General features: G+C 44.5%; 1 protein-coding gene across 1 annotated transcript in view; it reads right to left on the bottom strand.

The window, feature by feature from the left end:
• Positions 1 to 14337, bottom strand: part of DCBLD1 (discoidin, CUB and LCCL domain containing 1) — a 47682-nt gene extending 33345 nt beyond the window's left edge. The window contains 3 exon segments of the mRNA XM_074150829.1: positions 13728 to 13974; positions 13976 to 14031; positions 14034 to 14337. Of these exon segments, the coding sequence (XP_074006930.1) occupies positions 13728 to 13974; positions 13976 to 14031; positions 14034 to 14337 (607 nt within the window).
• Positions 14338 to 15860: the final 1523 nt, after the last annotated feature.

Here is a 15860-nt window from a genome sequence, read left to right as displayed (position 1 = left end):
AAACGCAGCATCGTCCTGTACCTGTAACGCCTGTCCCTTGCTGCCTCTGTTCTCCCTGCCTGCCTGCCTCAAAGGAAAAGGTCATGACAAAAGCTTGTTCGCTACAAGAACCAAAGCAATGTCCAAAAAGTCAGACCAAGTCCTAGTAACTATTGCTTCTTACGGAGAAGCCTGACTACAGCTCTAAATTTTGAGTTTCTCAGCAAGATTACCAGAGCAAATAAAAATCTTACACTGAAATTTGCTGGAAAACAAACACTAGGGAAGGGGTCTGAACGTATAGAGGGAAGGTAGAATAAAACTCAGGATCTGATAATTCATTCAAAGAGGCATTTAATGACTAAATGTAGTAAAAAACTTATAAATATAACCCCGCTATATACCAAGGGCTCTGAAATGGGGGCAAATTCTAAGGAATTCAAAATGTATCCCTGATCACATTTTCAAACCATTAGTTTTGTTCTTATAATTATTTTCCACATGAAATTTCAATTTTCAGTAGAAATGTATTGCTCAAACCCCAAATACATTGAGTTTAAAACACAACTGCTTGATGAAAACTATGGTTTAAGTACCTGATGTCATACACTCTTCTACAGGCACAGGTCTTCTAGCTGGAAATACGTATATACAACTGGTCAGTTCAACACAGGATTTCTTGCTAACACTAAACTTTCACTTAGCAATACTTCGGAGAAATGCTTTCTATCACCCCATTTGGCAAGAAGCTGGCAGCCTTGCCTCACACATCCAGGTTTCATCACTTTTCACTGGACGGGAGCAAAGCAAAATATTTGAGCACAAGATATTCAGCAGCCAGAAAGTCTAAACATGCTTACATTTAATAAAATTTCTCCTCAGCACCAGGAGTTACTAAAAGCACATCAAAGATGTTTTGTAAACCAAGTTCCCAAGGGCATTTGAACCAAGATCAAGATTGTGGTCTCTGGATTGTGGGCGCCCACCTGTTGGCCTACATGCAGGTTGTACCAAAGATCACACAGCTCTGGAATTAAAGCTGTTTTCCACAGATAAAAATAGTCTCCTATGGCAGATGATGGAAATAACTCCCCAAGACATGGGAACCACAACCGGCACCTTCCGCCGCAGCAGCAGGCACACCGCTTGCACCTTGCCCTCTCTCACATGGTGCTCGCTGAGAGCAATGTATATGTAAAACCAAACCTGGGACCCTGCCAGAAGACACCAGTGTGTGTCCCTGTAGAGAGGAGGTTTGAGGTGGCTGGCAGGTAGCATAACTTCTCATCCTCAGACACATGCATGATGGATGTGCGTGGGACAAGGTGAAGGAGTATCTCCAGGCAGCTGCACCTGAGCTGGCTCTGACCACAGCTATTAATGGGCAGGAGGGGCCCCTCCAGGATTTAACCTGCCCAGGAAGAACATAGGTGATGAAATCAATACCCAGGAACAAGCTCTGACCCCACGCTGTGAGCTGCCTTGGACACAGCCCCTGGCAGATACTATGGCTTTAGCAAAACGGTGGTGGTGCCAGAAGCAGCAGTTAGAGATCTCTGAAAACAGTGCTGGTTCCTTGAGGTACCCTCCTGCCACTCAAAATCACCTGGCTGGGTGGACTCTCTCCTCCCATCTCTTCCCAAGCCCAGTGCACAAGCCAAGCCCTGGCCCCTTAACTCCTGCACCCCCTGGGCTTTTCCACCCCTTGCTCACACACACGACTGGATGCACGCAGCATCTTCATCCAAGCACTCAGCCCATCGCTCTCTCAGTTAGGGAAGAGGCTACAGTTTTTCAAATAACTGCTATAAAAAGTTTCCATGTGCTGCACCTTTCACTGAACTTGTTTATCCCGCCAACTACAAAAGAGTTACACAGCATGATATCAAAGTGCATTTTCAAAAGCACTGCTACAATATCCTGGCAGCAAACAGCTGCCTTTTTCATCCTTCTGATTCACCCTCACTAAGCAATTAATAACGGACTTGGACTCACTCCAGTGCTAAATACGTGTTATACCTAGGCGTGCTCACGCATACAGCCAGCAGCTCCCTGACCTCTTCCACCTCGCTGCAGGACCCCCACCCAGGCACTTTCCACCACCTTCCACCTCCCTCAGCCTCTCTGGCTACAGACTCCCACTACCCGCTGTCCTTTGGCTGCCAATCCCTCCCCACCAGGACAAAGACCCCCAAAGTAACCTTATTTCCCTCTTTGCCTAATCTGTCCCAGTCTGACGTCCTTTTGGACGCCCACCTTCATAGTGGCGCTTGGAACAAGGTGTGCTCCACCTACCCCACCAGAATGTTGGAGCACAGAGCCAGCAGGGTGCTGCCGGCCTGTCCTTTTTCCTTCCTGCTCCTCCTTCCCTTGAGAAGAGCGAGCAGAAAACTGAGTTTGCATACCTTAATTTTGGATTCAGCCAAAAATCAGTGTTTTCTGAAAAGTCATAGCTGCAAATGGACACAGCCAAGGCAAAGAGTCACAGCCACTGAGTCAAGACTACAGCTTTGTGAGCTCTGACGAGAAGCCCCATAAGGAGAAATGAGGTTTGTCTCGTCTTCCATATTGCTTTCCCTGAAGTAATAACTCCAGCTTATTAAAAGATACAATAATAACCAAGTTAAGAAGGAGTTCTGTGCCCATGTTTGAAAGAAGATTCAAGTTATGCATAAAAACAGATGAGTATCTAAAAAAGACATCAACTCTTTCCAGGCAAACCTGTGCCTTCCCTGCTCACGTGGGATAGGAGAAAAGATCGGGTAAAAAATGAGTTTTTTTGCCAGGTGCCATCCAAATCCACTGGCATGGTCTGACAACACTTTAGGTTTTCATACAGCTACTCTGACCTTCATCACTAACAGAATCGTGCACGCTGCAAAAATGAACGGGTTTGCACCTTCATTGCTTTCTAAGGTGATGGAGTAAAATCTAGAGTTAAGGACTTCGTCTCTCACCTCTCTGCTGACAAATCTGGGTCAAGAGCATCAGCTCTTTGCTGTGCCATTATAATGGGAGAGAGAGACCACCACACAACCCAGACTTAAACTGGTTAACTCTACAGAGAATAATGGAGATGTCAGATCCCTTTGCTTTTCCTGGCAATGACCGTGTATTTGGGGATTTCACAAACCACTGAATTCAGGGTGGACGCCATTTACACAAGCTGAGCAGCTTGCTGAGCCCTGCATGTAAAGAAGCACATAAATCAATGGCAGTATTTTCAGAAGTCCAGCTTTACATTCTTCACAATGTTTTGTGGAGACCAGAAAAACTATTTTCAAATAATGAAAGAAACTACTGAAAATTAAGGCAAATCTATAATAATCTGAAAAAACAGTGACTGCAATCTTTCATGGTCTTTAAATTAGTATTAATATCTTTTCAAGGGAAGAAGTCCCCCACTTTGCAGTATGCCCTACTACAAAAGGAAAAATAAATAGCATATAAACTATTTCTTTGATTTGCATTTTAATTTCCTTGACTCCATTAGGTTCCCAGGAAACATTTTAACCCCTGTGCTGCAGCAGCTCCTCAGGACAGGCATTTTGTTGCCCAAGCTAACCAAGCAGTGTCTGGGATGAGGGTTGTGAGCAGGAAGGGAAGGTAAAGCAGCAGAAGAAACAAAGGAACATTGTGGAGTGCTGATTTCATTGCCCAAATTATTTACTTACGAACTTCAAAGGGATGCAAAAGGAGAAGGAGGTCAAACAAACCACAGCATGTTTTTCCCTCCTCTTCAAAGACATTATTTACTGTAATGTCACTCTTAAAGTAGGAATGAGAAAGCAGCAAATTATCTCCAACTGGTTCCACAGTAGTTCCATAAATCACAAGTTCCTACCACGTGCGCAGCTGCGATCGCCCCTCAGCCATTGAGGCTGGGGCTGGGAGCTGGCTTTCCTCAGGGTGTCCCCTGCTGCCAGCCTCAGGAGATGCCCTGCCTCAAACATCTGAGAATTTATTTTGGTAACCAGTTGGATCACCATCATCAAGTATAGAAAACACCCCTGACAACCATTCTAAGTGCCTAATCTAGCAAAGTAGCTTACAACCATACTGCTGTTTTTCAAAGTTAAAGTGTTTTTTAGTAATTGCAGGCACAGCCATATGCCAATAGCCATGGAGATCTTTACAGCTGTACAGACCTATGTAGAAGTGACTTCACTGGATTGCCATGAACAACCTGGGCAGCCTTTACTATCCCATTAACATCTCATCTTTGCAGAAGTTTGTAAAGACAAAACCTAGCAAGACCTGAGATTTTATTTATTTAGCTGCTAAAATGTCAAAAGAAAGGAAAAATCATAGAATCTTATTCTATCTTATTCTATTCTAATCTTATTCTATCTTATTCTATTATTATCAAAAATCTTACGAGCAACTTCTTCCATCAACCAAGGAAGCCATTTTCCCCCAAAGAGGGAACTTTATACTCAGCATTCAGGTTTGCAACCTTAACAAGTAGTAGAGCAAGTCTGACTTTAACACAGATGTGAACCAGAAACTCACACACTGAAACTCCTCCAGTTTCACCATATCCATAAAGATCTGATTAATTTTGCTGCTTAATCAAATAACTTTCTGAGAGCAACCATCTCATTTGCTTATACATCTTAGGTACTTGTGTCAGGATGAAGCCTAACACTACCTGGCTACATTTACACAAGACCTCCGTGACAAGACAATTCAGATTACCACAGAAATCACAGTGCCAAAGGAGAGAACAGCAGCTACAGCCTGGTAGTCCCTTTCCTATGAATTATTTCTGAGGACACAGGATTAAGAAATTGCTGCATTCTGTAAAGAACAAGATCCTGCAACACGTAAGGGACAAGGTATACACAAAAATGTAAATAGCATCATATAGTTTTCTTGCTTTGCTTCTATTAAATATGCAAATAGTAGCAAACTAGGTTTGCCTTTGCTTTTCAGGATCACTATCTGGTTCCATCGCAATCTGTGAAAGACAGACAGTACCAGAGTACATGTCAAAAATAAGTATGTTTTAGTCAATGCTTCCAGGACTTAGGCAGTATACCCAAATGTAGTCCTCCAGAGAAGCGAGTTTCAGCACTGGAATTTGCTTTTCAGCACTCTAAATACAGCACTCTCGAGCTTGTGGGTGTGAGAAAACTTCTATGCCTTTTTAACTGCTGCAACAAAAGAGATTTGTAATTTTTAATTTATTTATTTATTCATTCTCTGCATAGCTGCATTCAATATTTGTCAATGCTTTTCTTTTATGGATGTGGCATGTTGCTGTGATTGACCACCTCAACATTTTACTAGCCTGTGTGTTTTTGGAAACAGAAACAAGAACGGAGCCACACATTTAAGGAAATTTCAGAGTAACCTTATGTGCAGGGTCCCCTTTTTGCAAAAGGGAAGTTGAGTTTTTGATTTCTAACAAATACCTGCCTACTTTAAGATACACATCCATGTTATGGACCTCCAGTGCAGAGGTGCTGAGAAGGCACTGAGAAGTTCACTGCCCAAGCACTTGTAACTGCACGCTCAGAAGGAACCTTGAAGGACTGTAAATAAATGGGAAGATGGTCATGCTTCTCCACCAGCCACCCACATAGAATAACTCAGGACCCTGGTCAAGATCCTGTGCTGTAAAGGCTATAGGGAACAAATATTCCACAGACAGGGGTTTCTTCCCTGACCCTCTGCCCATGGCATCCCAGCAGCGTGGCAGAGATGTGGGGCCACAGTGGGAGATGGAGCCCCCTCCCATCCCATGCTGGGCTTTCCCTGGGCTGGGGGGATGTTGTGCCATTCGGGCATATCCTCCAATTCTGCTGATTCGGGGCAAACATGTAGTTGGATTTCTATTAAGGGCTTTTCAGGCAAAGTAGGAAATGCTAATCTTAACCGAGAGACATATCATATATATGCAAATTGTTTGCTCTACTTTCTCCATCTGTTTTTTTCCTAGGTTTTTCTCTTCGCTATGCTTTACTGGAGATTAACTTACAGTATATAGCACTGAATTTGGACTGTGTGGGAAACATATGCTGCAAGATCAGGGCCAAACTTGAATATTGGGTTGCACAGGAATAGGAATATTCACAGCAGTGCTAAGGACTGACAAATCCACAGGGACAGGAAATTCAGAGACACCAGGGTAAGGAGAGGCTGAAGCAGAGCTGTTCCAGTTACAGCAGCAGGTGGGACAGCAAGATTTCAAAACAACTTTAATATGGGTAAGAGGAAACTGCTGAACATGATAAAATGAAACCATCCCACCCCTGTTTTGTTTGGTTGGGTTTTTTTAATATGTAATTCCCTTGTTAGTGCAATACAATTCAGACAAGATTGACACTTATCAATGATTAAGAGTGGTCTTTTTTCTTGAAATCAAACCTGTCCCGACTTCCTTGAAAAATCACAATTTACCTTTTTTGCATGTATGCCTAGATGGAGTATGTGATTTGTTAGTAAGAAAGGACAACAGAAAGCATGCCACTTTTCTCAAAGCAAATTATGCAAAGCCCCCATTATCCCCAAGGCATAAATGAACATATATCTCAAGAGAAAATTAATTGGTTTGTGATGGAGACAATAATTGCCATTTATTAGCATGATGCAATTTCTGTTTTGCCTTTGACTCAGTAAACCTAACTTCTAGGAAACTAGCTATTTCATCCATAGTTATTGCAATCTAACAACACGTAGTTCCTTGTAACTCCAGTAGAAATGGAAGCAAAACCTAAGTGAACTAAGATAAGGATACAAAGGGCTACATTAGGCTTCTGACCTGGATCGCTGAAAGAAAGAAATGCCTTTTTTCAGAACTCTCCTGCAACCAGCCTGCCTGATGCTCATCATCAAGGTATTAACCACATTGGTGCACTCAGAGGCTCTGCAAACCAGGAAATTTTGTGATCTCTCTGGTTCGTTGTTGTTACATATAGTTGCTGTGAAAGATATTTAAAATAAAAAAAAAAAAAATAGAAAGGAAAACAGCCACACCATTACTTAGTACTATACTGTTGTGGTACTGTATATGATCTACAGCATCATCTCTGTGTCTTCTGTGACACATTAATATGAGACTGTATAAAAGGTATTCGCAAATGGATGTGAAAAATAGCACAGAAGAGAATGTTTCATGCCACTGTCCGTACACCACTTATACCGAAACTCCATTGTTTCATTTTGTTTGACTGGATTTTCTGATTAGCAGTAGTTTCAACCAATCATGTTCTCAAGTTTTGAAACATGGTACAACAGAAAGGTCTGAACAGTCTTTCCACTCATCTCAAGCATGAATACCTCAGTGTAACTGCTCAATTTATTTTGATACAATGTTAGTTTGCTTTCCACCTGAAGAACACAGGGACTGAATTTCATCTAAAAAAATATAGGAAACTCATTTTCAAAACACAAGCATTAGCACTTGTTAAAAGTCAGTATGTTCTCAGGTACCCGTCTTAAGGACCACAAGTTTAACTATGCCTCTTCTGTCTGTGACAAAATACTAATAGATCAGCAAGTTCTGACTCCTTGGGTTTGAAAATGTTAACGCTTACAATCACCCAAGTACTCATTACAGCTTATCTGCTGACATTCTGTTTTGAAGCCTTCAGCTTTGCGGCTCCCAGGCATTTCAACTTCAATTCCCCTGTACCATGCTGACACAAGAAACATGGGATAAGACAAACCTCTGTCTTTGGGAGCAAGCTGAGACAGCAGTGAATGCAACAGCTCCAGTGTTACCCATGGACCTTGCTGCCAAAGCCTCCCAGTGGAGGGGGACCCACAGGATCCTTGGATTTATTTTACAGGTTAAAATATATTTTTCCATACCTGGAGGACAAAATGGATCTTTTTTGTTCTGAGCTTGTTTGACAAATGAAGCACAGCTGACTATTAAATCAAAGCAACCCACCAACACAGAGCTGGTGCAGCGCCAGAGCAAAATACAAGTAGTTTCAGGCAGAAGCTGCACATCTCCCTTCTGCACAGTTATCGCAGCTGCGACAAGGCTCAGGCACGTAACAAAGCCATTCTGTTTGGATGAGTGAAGAAATCCACCTATGTTTCCACTGTTTTGAGGTCTCTCCTACAACACCATGAAGAAAAGTTTTGTTTGATTTCTGACAGGACACACGGGCCTTTGTATAGCATGAGGGATCACATCCAGAATTCCCCATGTGTTTTTGTAATTTGAAATAAAACAAATAAACACAATTTTTATTCAGAAGATACGAACATCTGGAAGATGACATCAACATGACTTCAACTTTAATGTCAAAGCGCTAGACTGAAATCCAATATTGTTGAACAATTTGTGGTGGAACTGCCAAAAACTTGAACATCGCAGATTAAAACTGTGATGGAAACAAGGTTTCTGCAGCAGCTGGGGGAAGAAACATCATTTTAGAGCTTTACTAAATGCTTGATGAACATTACTGCAATTACAGTGGCAGCTTAAGCCTAAATGTGTGATACTAAATATCAAAATGAAGATCCTGGTTTTATAGGATGCCTTGGGTCCGAGTTTCTAGCCTTGCCTTGCTCTGCTTTCCCCATTTATTCTCCTATCCCTCTTCATGGAGCTTGAAAACACCTTTACTGAAGCTCTTTGGAGATCTAGAATAGTTACGGTTGGAAGGGACCTCAAAAGGTCGTCTAATCTAACCCCCCTGCAATGGGCAGGGACATCTTCAACTAGATCAGGTTGCTCAGAGCCCCGTCCAACCTGACCTTGAATGTTTCCAGGGATGGGGCATCTACCGCCTCTCTGGGCAACCTATTCCAGTGTCTCACCACGTGCACTGTAAAAAATTTCTTCTTTATATCTAGTCTAAATTTACCCTCTTTTATTTTAAAAACATTACCCCTTGTCCTACCGCAACAGGCCCCAGTAAAAAGTCTGTCCCCATCTCTCCGTTAGGCCCCCTTTAAGTACTGAGAGGCCATTATAAGGTCTTCCTGGAGCCTTCTCTTCTCCAGGCTGAACCAGCCCAACCCTCTCAGCCTGTCCTCATAGCAGAGGTTCCCCAGCCCTATGACCATCTTCATGGCCCCCTTCTGGAGCACTCTAACAGGTCCAAAGATAGGCAAAGAGAGCATAGCCTGGGAGCACTGGTCCTTCCCTCTGCAGACGCAGAGGAGCAGCGTGGAGCTGCCTCAGACGCAGCTGCTGCTGCCAGACAGCAGCCCCGTCCCACCAGGGAAACAGAAATAATGAGTAAGGATGCACTGGGCCTGTAAACCTGCTCAGGGAGGATAAGAAAGTCCCACCACACCAAACTAAACATTCATCTCTTGGAAGGAAACTCCCAAGAGGCAGGTCCTGGCTCTGTCAAAAGAAGAGACAGGGAGAGAGGGAATGAAAGACCAAAGTGTTTCCTCCTCATAATACTCGCGGCTCCCAAGCCTAATTATACAGGATCAACAATCCTAACCATAACTACTGGCAGCCTCTGTATGTGCAAGCGTCCAGCCAACCTCAAGAATGTGTCTTCAGCACTCACACAATTTTCACAGACAAAAATCAGTTTAATTAGATAGTTCGTAATTTATTCTGAAAGCAAAAATTAAGATATCTCAATACTCTTAAAACTAGTCAAACTACTATCTTTATTAATTTAAACATCACTAGTAGATTGTCCCAGTTTGAAATTTTCTACTCCCAGTTGTAAAGCTAATTAAACCTTTTGGGGAAGTCGTGTGCTCAGTCTTATGTATTACTATTAACATTTTTTATTGCAGATAGTTGGGCTCCAATGCCATTCCACTGAATCCAGTCAGAAGAGTTTTATTTTGATTTTGTCTGGCTTGTTTTATTCTTAGCAGATGGTGCAAACCCATGTGTTGATGAGTACATGCCACAGGAGAGCATCTGATACGATACAGCCAGCCCCAAAATACAACGACGTCTATGCTGAGGACTTCTGTGCCCACCACCACTCAGGACCCCACTTCTTGGCATGGTGTGTTAGCTCAGATGGGCTTTCAAAACTATACTACTACTGGTACCTAAAATGGCTTTGAGGAAGTACCTTAGGCATCTCTATACAGGAGCGTAAGCATCCTCAAAGTCCATGATTTTCAAACTAATTTTTACTGCGCCACACATGTAGCTCAAGCAGACTAAAGGTGACATGGTTCTAATAAATATAAATTATTGTAGTTTTGCATATGCAAACCAACAAGTAATTTGCATGAAATATGATTCAACAACCATGCATGTTATGTGCAGGTAACTTTCCCAAGGCATTTTTTACTCCCTCCTTTGTCAGTGAGTCTCCCAGTGGCCTCCCTGTCTCTGATTTTGTTTGAAATGTGTCCCCTGACAACCTAAAGAGAAGTACATATAAGGGACCTAGAGCTATTTATAGCAAAGTCTGTGCGACTGAAAACATTGCAGTTTTCATGTGATGGGTACACGCATCGCTTATGAACTGCAACCGGAAAACTGTTGCCTCCCTCTTTAGCGATTCCAGTCAGCATTCACAAGGCAAGATAGAGGGAGCCAAGGAAGGAAACAGACATAAGGACAAAATGCAAACAAACTGAAAATTTACCAGTCACTTGTACTCAGAAACTGGAGGGGGGTGGGTACAATAAAGATTCATCTCTATCTGCATTTCAAACTGCTGGAAATGGACATGCAAAGTGGATTAGCAAGATCACACCAATATTCTTTGGTACGGGTTTTGTACAAGCCCCTGAGAACAGGCATAATCTCTCATAATTACTGCATATGCTGTTGTCACATTAAATAGCAGCCTTGCCTCAAAATGTTAACAAGTCTACTGGCCATCAGTTCTTCCAGATGAGCACTGGGTACAACTGTCAACAGACCCAGAAATACTGCAAGCAAAGTTCACGTTCAGATGTGATCTGCAAATCTCATGTGAACTAGTTTCCCTGCTGTGCTGTATTTGAAGTGAAAATAAATGAGTTACAGCAAGAGCTATTACTTAAATCTTGTTCTTAATAGAATAAAATCCCTCTTCTTCCTATGCTTTCCTGCAAACCACCAACCCTCAGGTCAGTTTTAAGTCCTACTGACCGGAAAAGTAAAAGAAGGTGACTCAAAACTATCTTCTCAGATTCACTCTGAATTAGATATCTGCTGCCCACAACTACACGGTTCAAAGTCTTGCTCAATTAGACCAGAAGAAAAACCAGAGAATGGTGAAAGGCAAAGATAATGTGTTCAGGTTTGCCTCCCTTCTGCCTTGAGTTTAAACCGCTGGGAGGAGATTTTGGAAGAGATACCAGGTCTGGCATGGCTGCGTGAAGCTGGCAGGCAAGGAACAAGGTATGTTTTGTAGTTGTCAGCAAAGAGCTGGCAACAGAAAACAAGAAGAGAAGTTAAGATCAGTGTACAGCAGAATAAAAAGGGAAAAGAACCACCTTTTATTATAAATCCCAAAGCTATTTATTACTCATGCACAGTCATAGATATGATATTTGTTCCCAGGTGAGACCTACTAAGCTTATAAATATGTTTTACCCTAAACGCTCAGCCTTTCCTATCATCATTCTGTGAACAACAAAATTCCATGTTTCATAATGTCCTTGCACAACACACACATTTAATACGTTTTCAAGAGCAGAAAAAGAGCTGACACTGGGGCTCTGGACAGTCACACTCAGATATTAGCCATGCTATGAAGTAACCAAACCACAGTGAACAAAGAGGCTTTTCCTTAATTTAAAACTTAAGTAAGAGAAGAGAGGCTATAACAGCAGCTTCATCCTTGTTCTGTAGCATCCCTCAGGAAAAACTGAAGATGAAGGCAAACTGGTCATGAAAAAAAGCAGGTTGTGCAGCCAGCTCATGAGAAGCCAGAAAAATGTACTACTCTTTTTTAAAAATGAGTATTTTTAAATCAATATATTTAAACCAGCACATCTTTCTTTGAACCAGCTGGTGGAAGACACCAGTGGTGACAAGATACAGAATTAGCTGAAACTCAAGCCTGATTCACTCTGGCACTTCTTGTGCTCCATTACAACTTTTAAATCAAGTCAAGAAGCTTGTGCAACAGGAAGTTTGTATCCACTTATCCTTATCTCCTTTCTCTACTAGTGTGACTTTAGGACACTTAGTCCCTAATTTATAGGGTAATATCAATAAACAAACAAATAGAATAACTGCCCCCTGAAGAGAAAGGAAAAACAGGGGCCAAAATCTCTTCTGCTTTCTAGACACTAGGCAAGCTATCATGTAAATTTGAATTTGGTCCAAAGAGAACCAGATAAAATATTCCTTTGCGCTTCCATGCTGTTGGTTTGATGGTAGAGACATTTTGAACATAAATACAACATAGATTCCTTTACCAATTGATTTGGGAATATAGACAAGGCATATGACGTATACTTACTGCTTACATACTTACTGTATGCACTAAACCCCCCAGAAATCCCAGAAAACTTAATTCTTTCTGACTGACTCTCCAAATGACTTTCTCCTTGATGTCATCATGTGAGAGACAAACATTGGTGAAAGTGGAAACAAACAAAACCAAAACACCGATGAAAAGAGGGGACTCAAGGATTTCGGTTGTTCTTTTTTCCCTGCATACCTGTTTCTTGGAGCATACCAAGTTGGAGTCTCAAGATGGGGAAACATATTGAGGACATAATAGCAAAGCTTCAAGGGAAAAATGCTACTGAGTAAAGCTGACAAGTGGAAAGGCGACACAACCCAGCGAATTTTCCCCTCTGTGGAGAACTATATGGGGAATCTCCGCTAATAGGAAGTTGCAGGAGAAACAGGTATAAATCGGCCAAAGTAGTTTGTACCACTGCCTGGATGCAACGCTAATGCACAGCGCCGGATTTTGGAATTTTCAGCCAAGTTGGAACATTAATACGGAGGCTATTAATTTATCTGGATGTGTTGTCAAGCTCATTATGACACTTAATTTCCAGTGCTAACTATTTTACCAGTAGCTGTCAGCAAACTCTTCTACGACGGCTGCATCAGGCCATGCAATGCCACAGCCATAAGGTCGCACCTCCTCGGTAGAAGTCAGCTGGACTTGTAATTTACACAGGAAGCTTAACCGTGAGCCGCATAAAAACACAGAGTAAAGAGAATAGCAGCTGGGCCCTCACTTTAGCAAACGGCAGTCTCACAAAAGGGCTTGCGAGACCCCCTTGGGATTCCTACGAAACTTTGTCCCGGCACGGGTAAGGGCTTTTCTCGTTCCCAGCGAGGGAGCAGGCGAACAGAGCAGCCTGTATCCGGCAGTGGGACAGGGGCTACCGGCCCCGGTCCCGGCCGGAGCAGAGGAGGTGCTGCCGGTGGCCGAGCGCCGGCCGCCGCGCCCGGGGCTCCCGCCGGGGCTGGTGAGGCGCCCGGGTGGCAGCGGGAACCGCGGGAACCGCCGGAGCCGCTCCCTGCCTCCCGCCTGCAACTTGGCAAAGACTTTTCTCCACTTATTTGACAAGCAAGAAAAACAAAAAAAAAGAAGAAAAAAAAAGTCCTAATTAACGAAAGATTAAGAAAGCCGTAGTATACATTTACCGTAAGGCCGGTTACCGCTTTAATCTCGCAGCTACTCAGACACGGGGATAAACCCGGCAAGGATTAACCAGGTCAACTATATACAGCCCTGAGAGCAGCTCAGGCTGCGCTCCCGCGGAGCAACGAGGCGAGGACGGCGACGACCCCCGCTCACCCCACCGCTGGCCCCCAGGGCGGGACGGACTCCCCCGTGCATGCCGGACCCCCTTCCCACCCGCCCCCCGCACTCATCCCCCGCACTCACCCAGTTTTTCTGCCCGCAACCAGAGCGGGGCCGAGGCTCCGAGCAGCAACGACAGCAGCAGCGAGGGGGCGGCCCGCGCCCCCCCGGCGGGGCCCATGGCTCCGGCTCTCGGCGGGGCGCGCAAGGCACAACTTCCCCACGTCCTTCCCGCTCCTTTCTCTTCCTCTCCTCTTCCTCGCCGGGGCAGCTCCGAGGCCAGCCCGCGCTCCCGCGGAGGAAGGCGGCCACCCCCCGGCATCCTTCCCCCCCGCAGGTGTTTCTGCGGAGGCGGAGAAGGGGCCGTGCGGGGCTGCCTCCGGCCCCACCGGCAGCCGGGCTGCAGCACTGGCGGCTCCCGCCTCCCCAGCCCAGGGCTGGGGGTGGAGAAAGGAAACGGGAGAAAGGGAAGCGCTGCCGTTCCTATTGGGCTGCAGCGCGGGGTATCTCCTCCTCCTTCTTCTCCTCCTCCTGCCGCGGACCGAGGGGCCGGCTTGGCCTCGCCGCCCCCTCCCCTTCCCGGGTGCTGCTGCTCCCACCCGCGCCTGCTCTGGGGGTGCTGCACCGGGGCCGGGGGGCTCCCCACTGCGCTGCGGGCCGGGAGGTGACCCCAAACCCGCACAGCCCCGAGCATCGCCTGCGAGCACCCGACGTTGGCGGGCCATGTACATGCATATATATATATATATACATACATACATATTTTGAAGCAAACGGGATTATTCCCAGGCGGCGCTCCCGCTGCCACAGCGAGACGGGGCGCGGTGGGGCCGTGGGTAGGCCGCGGGGCGCCTGCGCGGGGGCGGACACGAGTGGGACCGGACAGGGCAAAGGGGAGTGTCCCTGTAACCTGCTCCTGGGGTAGTATCTCTGTGCAGGAGTGCAAAAGGCACCTTTAGTGTGTGCAGAGTTTTGTACATTAAAGTTCTACGCTCATTAATTGAGGATTTTTGTAGAGGATGTTGTGGGCAGCTCTCTGTCCGGGTGGGATGGCCTCTGCTGCTCGGCTCTGGAGAAGACCTGTGGCACAGAGGGGGCTGCAGGTGCTTGGTAAGGAAACGGCTGCGGTGCCAGCAGCCACAGGAGACTCACTCATTAAGCAGGCCCCAGTGGTTGGCCTTTTAAAAGTATGCCAGAAAATTCAAAATAGCCTGTCTGACTCTGTACAGCCTTTCCGGGGATGGGTTGCTGTGAGGTGGGTAGATTCACACTGTTGGTAGGTCAGAAATACTGTGCTGCTATGCTATACTGAAGTACGTCATTAACTTACATGTCCTAGAAGCAACTGGTAATTGTTCAATTTTATAGTGTTCTAGAGAAAGTCAAGTTTAGTAAACGTTTATTCTAATTGAGCTCTTGTTTTGTAAGTGTTAATGTCTGTTTTTTAACTTTTCAGACACCATATGTGATCAGGCATATTTTTTACCATGTACCCGGTACATTGCATTCTTGATTTATGTATTTAACACAGGTTTTTAATAGTTGAGACATACCTCTTCTTTGTAAAGGAGAGTTTGAAATCTAGACTAAAACGTTAGGTCTAGTGTAAGGCAGAGCGAGTGTTGGTTACTGCAGCAGTTCAGCAGTCAGACTAATCCTTGCTGGACCTCGCCAGCGAATGCCAGCATCCTTCTGGCTGAAGAAGGTTGCGGTGGGTCACTTGCTTCAATAATCTGAAGGCTGGGGGGCTTTTAAAGAGGAATACGTCCATGTGAATAAAAGTGGCCTGTTACTGTATTTGTCTTGTAGATTGTCAGGAACAAATCCGTACAAGTGGGGGTGATTATGGAGGGGAAGGGGTGAGAAAGTCAAACTCTACAACAGCCTCAAGACTGGATTTAAAAACATCATAGAATTGGTAAAAATACTGTAGTTATAGAAAACAGCTTCTCCTATGCCAAATACTGGTTCAAAACCTACAAATGAGACTCAACATAAATGAAAATATGAGAGAGAGAAATATACAGGGCAACACAGATGTTGCAAAACATGTATCGCTTGTGAAAGAGTTGCAGTTATTGAAAAACAATGTAACAAAAGAGCATACATTGTTTTATGTCAGTTTCAGCAGTCAGTCAAACCCTGTCAGTCATAGGTGGGTTGGTACTGGGAATTACACTGATTTGGATTCCATCAACTGAGATCTAGAATATATTC

The sequence above is a fragment of the Numenius arquata genome, chromosome 7 (assembly GCF_964106895.1).
Source record: "Numenius arquata chromosome 7, bNumArq3.hap1.1, whole genome shotgun sequence".
NCBI lineage: Eukaryota > Metazoa > Chordata > Aves > Charadriiformes > Scolopacidae > Numenius > Numenius arquata.
This window is presented reverse-complemented; position numbering and strand designations above follow the sequence as displayed.